Source organism: Berghia stephanieae, chromosome 11, assembly GCF_034508935.2.
Source record: "Berghia stephanieae isolate SIO BIC M18660-M18661 chromosome 11, UCSD_Bste_1.3, whole genome shotgun sequence".
Taxonomy (NCBI): domain Eukaryota; kingdom Metazoa; phylum Mollusca; class Gastropoda; order Nudibranchia; family Aeolidiidae; genus Berghia; species Berghia stephanieae.
Genome location: NC_088370.1, coordinates 29,565,717 through 29,575,716, shown reverse-complemented (window position 1 = coordinate 29,575,716; position 10,000 = coordinate 29,565,717). Strand labels below are relative to the sequence as shown.

Here is a 10,000-nt window from a genome sequence, read left to right as displayed (position 1 = left end):
TTCTGTTCTTCCAACTCATTTTCTTTTTTGTTGATTTTTGTTGTTTTGTTTTGTTTGTTTTGTTGTTTGTTTTTTTTTTTGTTTTTGTTTTTGTTTTTTTGTTTTTTTTTGTTTTGTTTTCTTTTTGAGGGGGGGGGGGGGGGGTATTTTTTGTTTTTGTTTTATTTGTTTTATGTTTTCCCAAGAGGTTGGCGGCTTATACAACTCTTGCTGCCTATAAAGTTCATATCAGTGCCATATGTTTCATCTTATCTTGAGGAACAACGTGATTGCTTTTGATCAGCAAACTGAATCCTTTGTTTAACAATTACTTCTATCAGCAAACTGATTACCAAAATTATTACTATGGGATGAATAAAGATGGCGAGGGACCACTTGTAAAACGCTTTGAGCACGTTTGGTGGATATTGCGCTATATAGTGCTCACGTTTTATGACAATATGACATAATAATATAGATAAAAATATACTCGCCTTTATTCATCTCCAGGGGGAAATTTGTCTTTAGGGTCTATTCAAAGGGAAGACTGGGATAACCCAGACGCCAGCCGCAGTGCAGTACCGCAAAGTGGGCTAGGGCGAGATGACTTGCTCAAGGCCACACAACAAGGCGAGTAGTCGAACTCGGTACCTTTTGGGTGCGAAGCAAAGACCATACCGCTCAGCCACGCTGCCCCTTAATGGGACAAAGCTGTCCCTCTCCTACTCTTATAATAGATTTAAATATTTGTAGGCGGTATAACATTTTGTTCTCCCTACCTCAATTCAATTCAAATATCTCTCTCTCTCTCTCTCTCTCTCTCTCTCTCTCTCTCTCTCTCTCTCTCTCTCTCTCTCTCTCTCTCTCCCTAGGCTAAACTAAACTAGAGCATTTATGCAGGGCAATTTCATTTAACGTGCTCACTGCGCTTTCCAATAGATTCTTTGCCCAACAGCAACACTAAACATTTTGGAAGAGACTTGACGTCTGTTACTGTTAGGCGATATTACAATTTTTCCGACAGAGACAACGCTGATAACGGTGCCCCTGTTTCGGACCGGTATGTATGTAGCCTATAGCTTTGAATTATATTATTTCGGACCGGTATGTATGTAGCCTATAGCTTTGAATTATATTATTTCGGACCGGTATGTATGTAGCCTATAGCTTTGAATTATATTATTTCGGACCGGTATGTATGTAGCCTACAGCTTTGAATGATATAAATATTAGCAAAACAATAAAAATATTGAGCTGCCAGTTGTTTTGACTGTAAAAGGTAATGCACAACAATAAATATATAACAACTTAACAACCCCCTAACATTAAAAAAATAATTTAAAAGTACAAAATACCAAAAAGAACGTTTTGGCTAGACTCCCTTCTTCATCCAATAATAAAAACCGTTAATAACGTTGATGTCATTGTCGCGATTATGGAAATTTATGGTCTTAGAATATGTTGGAATAACCGAGAAAACAAAAATATATTTCATTTTAGTAGTAGTAGTAGTAGTAGTAGTAGTAGTAGTAGTAGTAGTAGTAGTAGTAGTAGTAGTCGTAGTAGTAGTAGTGGTAGTAGTAGTAGTAGTAGTAGTAGTAGTAGTAGTAGTAGTAGTAGTAGTAGTAGTAGTAGTAGTAGTAGTAATAGTAGTAGCTCCCCCTCTTTCTCACTCTCTCTCTCTCTCTCTCTCTCTCTCTCTCTCTCTCTCACACACACACACACACACACACACTCTCGCGTTCTCTCTCTCTATCTCTCTCCACATGACTGGAATCGCTCGATTGAGAGTTTTTAATGATATTGTTGCAAGCATTTATAATGGAAAAATCTGTATTTTGAACCTCTTAGATATTAGCGCGGCTCTTGATGCGATTGATCCTGTTGTTCTTTTAGATCGCTTAAAGAATACTTTTGGAATTTCCGGCTGTGCTCTGAATTGGTTCAAATCTCACCTGGAAGACAGATGCCAATGTCTAAAAAAATCAGAATTTTAAATTAGAAAGTATCACTCTTCAATTTGGAGTTCCCCAAGCCTCTGTCTTAGGTCACATTATATTTAGTCTTTACATGGCACCTCTAGCTAATACAAAATTCCCTTTATTCATCCCATTTGGGGAAAATAATAATCATAAAAGATTGTAATTTTACCTGTCATTTTTACGCTGACGACTCCCAAATTTGCAAGTCCGTTTTAAATCAAAATATACCCAATCTTGTTTCTGACGTTGAAAGCTGTATTTTAGATATAAAAGACTGGATGACACTCAACAAATTGCAACTTAATGAGTAAAAAACTGAAGTAATTTCAAAACAATTTCATAAACGTTAGCAAATTCAAACTTGATTTCAATGATTGCAAATTAACTCCATCTAAAAGAAGTGAGAGATCTTGGAGTTTTAATGAAATTATGTCTATGAGCAAGTAGATCAACTTCTTGTTGTCTCTTTGATTTTTAGCCGCCTTGATTATTGCAATAGCTTGCTCTATGGTTGTGATAATAATGTCATTAATCGACTCCAAAAGATACAGAACAAAGCAGCTCGATTGGTAACGGTATCTTAAAAGCGCGAGCTTATCACCCCGATATTGGAGGACCTACACTGGCTATCCGTAAAGTTTGGAATTGAATTTAAAATACTCACCCATGTTTTCAATTGCTTAAACAATTCTGCTCCTGTTAACCTTCATGAACTTATCCACCTTTATGACCCAGTCGAAATTTAAGATCTGCAAATTTAAATATATTAAGGGAACCCCCAAAATCGTTAGTTTTTTCATGAGAAATCCTTTGACCACCATGCCCCCCGACTGTGGAACTCCATTAGTATTGAAACTAAAAATAGTGAAAATCCACTTATCTTTAGAAAACGGTTTAAAACAATAATAATAATAATAATAATAATAATAATAATAATAATAATAATAATAATAATAATAATAATAATAATAATAATAATATAGGGGTCTAATAATAATAATAATAATAATAATAATAATAATAATGATGATGATGATAATGATAATAATAATAATAATAATAATAATAATAATAATAATAATAATAATAATAATAATAATAATAATAATAATAATAATAATAATAATAATAATAATAATAATAATGATTAAAATAGAATACTAGATATTTCTAAAAGGTGCGCAATTAATTAAGTGAAAAGAGGGGAGGCGGGGAGGAACTGTGTAATGCAGTTTAGAAAGTGAAATATAAAAACGTGAAGACTGTTGTTAGAAAATAAATACAATGGAATTGAAAATAAATACAAAAAAATAATAAATAAGGGATGTCGGTATAAGTATAAATCATTAGTGACAGCAGCAGGAAGTCATCTGTGGTGTTTCATTCATCCTGTTTTGTTGATAAAGGGGACACCCGAAACGTTCATTTGATCTGTTTTTGTAATTAAAATGAAGCTTACATTCAACTTCACGTTATTTATTTGAATTCAGTTAATTACTTTAAGGATTTCAGATCTACACTAAGTTTTCAACAGTTTTCATCTATTTATGACATTAAGTATTATTATTGCCCCTTTGATGCTTTCAATGTGATGGTTTCGGGTGGATAATACCCAGGTTTAACTTATGGCCACACCCTCAACTCTATCTGTCCAGTTTAAATATCAATACAGAAATTCCTAAGTGAGGAGCTGATCGATTGGCTTTTTTCATTCATAATGATATTATTGAAAAAGTGTAGTGTGTAGCGCTGGTGAAGGGCTGCATCCATTACCACCTCTGTGTTATTCTCTATTATTTGCAGATTTTTATTCGTGAATTCAAACTATTGGACTATAATTTTTATAAAGTTGTGATTTTCAGTGTTCAGTGCACCCTGTGATGATAACATTTTATGTATTTAGTTGATTTTTAATTAAATAAATGGATTTTATTCTTCAAGAGGCCGATTTTTATCCCTGATTTCTTCGTGCCGCCATACCCCATTCAACACGCTATTGTTATTGTTTTTATCTTTAAATGTTGTCACCAGCATAATACAACTTGCCAGCTGCCCCCACTTATTATTTTTCGATTATAGATAGTATGCAGATGACGTCACTCAGGCCTTTGTTATTGTTTTTGCCATCCGCGTTTGTGAGTTGTTCTCACTAAACTGTATTAACCAGACTATAAAAGTTCATGGTTACACAGAGTGTGTGTGTTGGTCCGTTATATTTCCGGATGGCAATGTTGTGAACTCCTTGGCCAAGCGCATTCTATCTATATTATTATGAACTATTATCATCACATGTGTTAAAGAATCAAAACATGAGGAATGAACCATTTAAGGAAAGGATAGACAAAAATAGAAATGGAAGGAAGACAAGACGGGAAAAAAGTGGTGGAAGAAAGAAAAGGAAAAGGATAAAAGTTGTCATGAATGTATTTAATCGTTTCTTTACACCGTCATTCCAACACAAAGCCATTGAACGACGACATACTTTGCTACCTATACAATTAAACAACTCATCGTCTAACAACAATTATCATAATCATAAATGTCTTAAAGTTGGTTTGCTCAACGCAAGGTCCGTTACTAAAAAGGAAGCCTTAATTGAAAATATTATCATTTAGAAGGATTTGGATATTTTTATTATCACGGAAAGTTGGCTTAAAAACAATGACAGTAAACTGATTCCACGAGGATATAGTTTTATAGCACAGCATCGAAAAAACGGTCGAGGAGGAGGGATTTTTTTTATTCATAAAGAATCCGTTAAACTACAGAAAAACAAGGCGCAATCTAATTACAAAACTTTCGAATCTCTAGATATGACATTAACATCAGAAAGGAATGAGAAGTACCATGTTGTTGTAATTTATAGACCTCCTCCATCTACAAGGAATAAACTCACACATAATCAATTCTATGACGAAGTCGATACGCTCGCGTTAGAAACTAGCACAACCAGAGGTGAAATTCTTATACTGGGCGATTTCAATGTTCACATGGACGATCTAACGGATACAAAATGTTTGAAGTTAAAGGACATTTTAGATAGTCACAATTTAAGACAATATGTAAAGGACGGAACTCACAAGGCGGGGCACATCTTAGACTTAATAATTTCCAGGAAAGATAACAAAATAATTGATAACGTTGACGTTTTGGATCGCACAATTTCAGATCATAACCTGATTGCTTTAAATCTAAAAATCGAATGCAAAACAACCGTCAAGAAAACGATCACATACCGGAAAACAAAATCACTAAATAAAGAAACATTTCAAGAATCCATCAGGTCTTTGGATTTACTCGCCTCTGTTAAGAGTTGTGATAATGTTCACGATATGGTAAACACATATCATAATTCACTGAAAACTGTGTTCGATGAGCTGTGCCCATTGGTCACGAAAGAAATTATTATTCGACCAAACACCGAGTGGTATTGCAACGAGTTACAAACACTAAAACATCAACTCAGATCTGCCGAACGGATTTGGCGTCAATCCAAATTAGAAATTCATAATCAAATTTATTTAAGACTAAAACACCAACGGAACAAATTAATTCTATCATGTAAAAAAACATCCATTCAAAATAAAATAACAAGTGCCAAACGAAACTCACGTGAACTGTTCGCAACCCTGAACAAACTGATGAAGGATCACCCTTCAAATAATTTCGAGGACCCTATTGCTAACGCAAATAGTTTCTCTCTACACTTTAGAGATAAAATATCAGGTATTCGGAATAGGTTGGACAAAGAAGACACAATGAAAGCACAAATAACTAAAACTAATGCACTTCCACCCGGAGCAGCATTCGACGAATTTGAATCCGCCACTGAAACAGAAGTACTGTCTGCGCTGAGACAATGCTCCAAAACAACCAGCCCAATAGATCCCATTCCTTCATGGCTTGTTCTTTCTAGTGCTAATATTTTGGTTCCCGTTCTTACTCATATTGTAAATGCTAGTTTGTTTATTGGTGAGGTATCTAATAATCTTAAACATGCTATTGTCACTCCCATATTAAAGAAATCTAGCCTTGACAAAGAAGACCCAAATAATTATCGACCAGTCTCGAATCTCACCCTCATGTCTAAACTAATTGAGAAAATTGTTGCTCTCAGGCTTAACACGTTTTTGAATGAACACAATTTGTTCTCTAAATTTCAGTCTGCTTATCGCCCCTTTCACAGCACTGAAACTGCTCTTATTAAAATCCACAATGATATCGTAAATCATTTATGTCGGAAAAATGATGATGTTATTATCATACTACTCGACCTTAGTGCTGCTTTTGATACAATAGACCATACTCTTTTAATTGACAGACTTAAGACACTATACGGATTTGGGGGTACTGTTCTTGACTGGTTTTCTTCTTACCTCTCTGACAGAATTCAATCAGTGTCTGTAAATCGACATGACTTCTCTTCTCCTTGTCCCCTATCTTTTGGTGTACCACAGGGTTCAGTTCTGGGACCCTCTTTATTCACCCTCTATATCAGACCATTAGGTGACATCATCTCAAAATATTTTATTAAGTACCATTTTTACGCAGACGACACCCAATTATTGTTTCTCATTAATATCGACAATCATTTCAATGTTATAACGGATATAGAAAATTGTATCTCTGAGATTAGTGACTGGATGTGTTGCAATAAACTCAGGTTAAATGAAAACAAAACAGAGGTGTTGCAAATTGCAAGACGGGGCCTCGTGGACCTTTCCACGCTTAACCTGAATCTTTCTGATTGTGTAATTCCCATCACTAAAGAACCTGTGAGACACCTAGGAGTTTTATTCGATACCAAATTAAACATGTCTGCCCATGTCACTAATGTAACTAGATCCTGCAATCTTTATCTTAGATCTATTGGTGCTATTAGAAGGCTTCTTGATATTTATACTACTAAACTTCTTGTGGTCTCTTTGATTCTTACTCGCCTTGATTATTGCAATAGCTTGCTCTATGGTTGTGATAATAATGTCATTAATCGACTCCAAAAGATACAGAACAAAGCAGCTCGATTGGTAACGTTATCAAAAAAGCGCGAGCATATAACCCCGATTTTGGAGGACCTACACTGGCTACCTGTAAAGTTTAGAATTGAATTTAAAATACTCACCCATGTTTTCAATTGCTTAAACAATTCTGCTCCTGTTTACCTTCAGGAACTTATCCACCTTTATGAACCCAGTCGAAATTTAAGATCTGCTAATTTAAATATCCTAAGGGAACCCCCAAAATCGTTAGTTTTTCATGAGAAATCCTTTGACCACCATGCCCCCCGACTGTGGAACTCCATTAGTATTGAAACTAAAAATAGTGAAAATCCACTTATCTTTAGAAAACGGTTAAAAACTGAGCTTTTCTGTAGGGCATATAATTTGGACTCTTATTAGGTATTGTATAATAATATATTATGTTGTCATCGAATTTGTGTGGTTTTTAACATGCCAGTTCTATATTTTTATATCATACATGATGTGTTGATGTAAAGCGCCAGTGAGCAATTCTAAATTGGAACTAGGCACTATATAAGTTCATTATATTATATTATTATATTATTCACTTGATCACATTAAGGTATTCGGATTTACAGAAATTTTAGATAAGTTTCACCGATTAACAACATAAACTAATATTACTGCTAATATTACTGTCGTTTTTATGCCATCGATGTGATAATTATTGCCCTGGGATAATAACGTCACAGTTAAACGTTATCGGCAAATTGTCAATGGGAGCGATCTATATTCATGTTTTTGTCCAACCTATTAATCGATCACATGAATGTTTGCTGTACAACGCTTGGGGTTTTCTCAATGTATCTAAACACGTTGCTTTGTTTATGAACGTTGTAAACATACCCATGTATCATGCTGAGCAAAAGGACCAATTGTAACGTTGGTTATTCTTAAAATGTGAACACTTTTCACTATGTGGGTCATTTTGAGCACACTTTGCAATATGACCAATGACCTCGAGCACATGGAAATGTAATACAGATCGTACCCATTGTATCTGTATAGCTTCTAGCCCCAACAAACCAAAAATAGACATATTATTATTATGGAATACTTGATACTGTTCGCGTCTGCTTCAGATTTTCATTTGACCTCAGGATTAAAGTGGTCAAGACACCCATTTTCTTTCATGTAAGTTAGATCAGTGTATATTACTTAATTTGAATTATGGGCAAACTCTCAATTTTACCAATCAACAATCAAAACATGATCACAAGAGTACTGTACTACTGTACTGTAAGGTAAGTTCTCGATCCCAGGATCGGGGAGACATCCCGAAAGCTCTTACATCCCCAGTATTCTTTCAATTTGTATTTTCACCGTTGATCTTTTGTCAGGCGTTTATGTATTCAATTTGTCATCATATAGAAGCATTTTAAAACCTCTAGAACAAACCTTGATAGATTTGTGAATGTTTAAAATTTTCCAATTTGACTATTGTTTTGATTCTCGGCCGCCATTTTGATTTGGGAAGTATTGGAAAGTAGTGCAAAGCAATCCGAGGGTTTTTTTCTATTAGGGTTAGCTCGAGATCGGAGGATTTTAAAAAATTCGGGTTAGCCTTAAGTCTTAGCAAGGGTGCTCGGGTGTTTGTTATTCCTTTTACTATTAGGGTTAGTTAAAGGTACTAGGTTTTATTTTTTCTTGGGGTTAGTTGAGGGAATATTATTTGAGTTGTTTCCCGTTGTATGACATTTCGGAAAGCCTTCCCAGGATCGTCTTTCAACTCTGCTCACGTCTGCTAGTTCAGGTTTATTTTCGCAGTTGATTTTCTTATCACAACCTGTTCTCACACACGGACAACTGTATGTTACTGTGTCACGAGTCAGAGGCTATAGTGGCTTACACTTCATGTTAGGCCACACAGAAAAATCAACAGAGGACGTACCAAGTTACACAGACAACGTTGCTTACCTATCTGCCCTCATTAAATGATGGTGGGTACAATATCGAATGAAAATAGTTCTTTTCCCGCGAAATTGAGGGCTTTTTGCTGGTAATAATAATAATAATAATAATAATAATAATAATAATAATAATAATAATAATAATAATAATAATAATAATAATAATAATAATAATAATAATAATAATAATAATAACAATAATTTTGTATAGCGCTTTCTACACAATTGCACCTCAAAGCGCTTTACAATAAAAATATAATTCATTGAATAATAATAACATTGCAAAACACAGCATAATTAGCATATCACAGATTACATGATTAGAAAAAAAAGATCTATGAGTAAAAGTACTTTTCGAATAAGAATGTTTTAAGATACGCTTTGAATGTTTCCAACTTTTGCTTTTCTCTGATCTGCCTTGGCAGAGCGTTCCAGACTTTTGGGCCAAAAATTTGAAAGACAATTTTCGTAAGTTTTGGAAATTTTCTTTTGGTACGATTAACAATGCGGTGTCGCTTGAGCTCCTTAAGAGGTGAGAATTTGCCTTCTTTCTAGTCAGGTCCGAAAAATAGTGGGGGGGGGGGGGGTCAAGGCCATCCAAGCATTTAAAAACAGTGGTCGAAATTTTATATTCAATCCGTGCTTTGACGGGAAGCCAGTGTAAAGTTGCCAAAAGGGGTGTAGCGTAGTCAAATTTTCTTCTCATCAATACAATTCTGCAGAGACTGTAGCTTTTTAAGACTCTCTTTGGACAGACCGAAGAGAAGTATATTATAATAGTCCATTTTAGACCAAACTAGAGAAACCATGAGCTGTTTTGTGACGTTAGATAGTTTTGAATTGATTTTATTTTTTACAGCTCAAAATATGTTTTTGCAGAGAGGCCCCGTCTTGTAATTTGCAACACCTCTTTTTTGCGTTCATTTAACCTGAGTTTATTGCAACACATCCAGTCACTAATCTCAGAGATACAATTTTCGATATCCGTTATAACATTATGATGATTGTCGATATTAATGGGAAACAGTGGTTGGGTGTAGTCTGCCTAAAAAATGGTACTTAATATAATATTTTGAGATGATGTCACCTTATGGTCTGATATAGAGGG

The 10,000-nt window shown here is 34.7% G+C and overlaps 1 protein-coding gene across 1 annotated transcript in view; it reads left to right on the top strand.

The window, feature by feature from the left end:
* Positions 1 to 4,774: 4,774 nt before the first annotated feature.
* LOC144956391 (uncharacterized) overlaps positions 4,775 to 10,000 on the top strand; it is a 7,590-nt gene continuing 2,364 nt past the window's right edge. The window contains exon 1 of the mRNA XM_078886889.1: positions 4,775 to 6,184. Coding sequence (XP_078743015.1) covers positions 4,775 to 6,184 — 1,410 coding nt within the window. The remainder of the gene's footprint in view (positions 6,185 to 10,000) is intronic.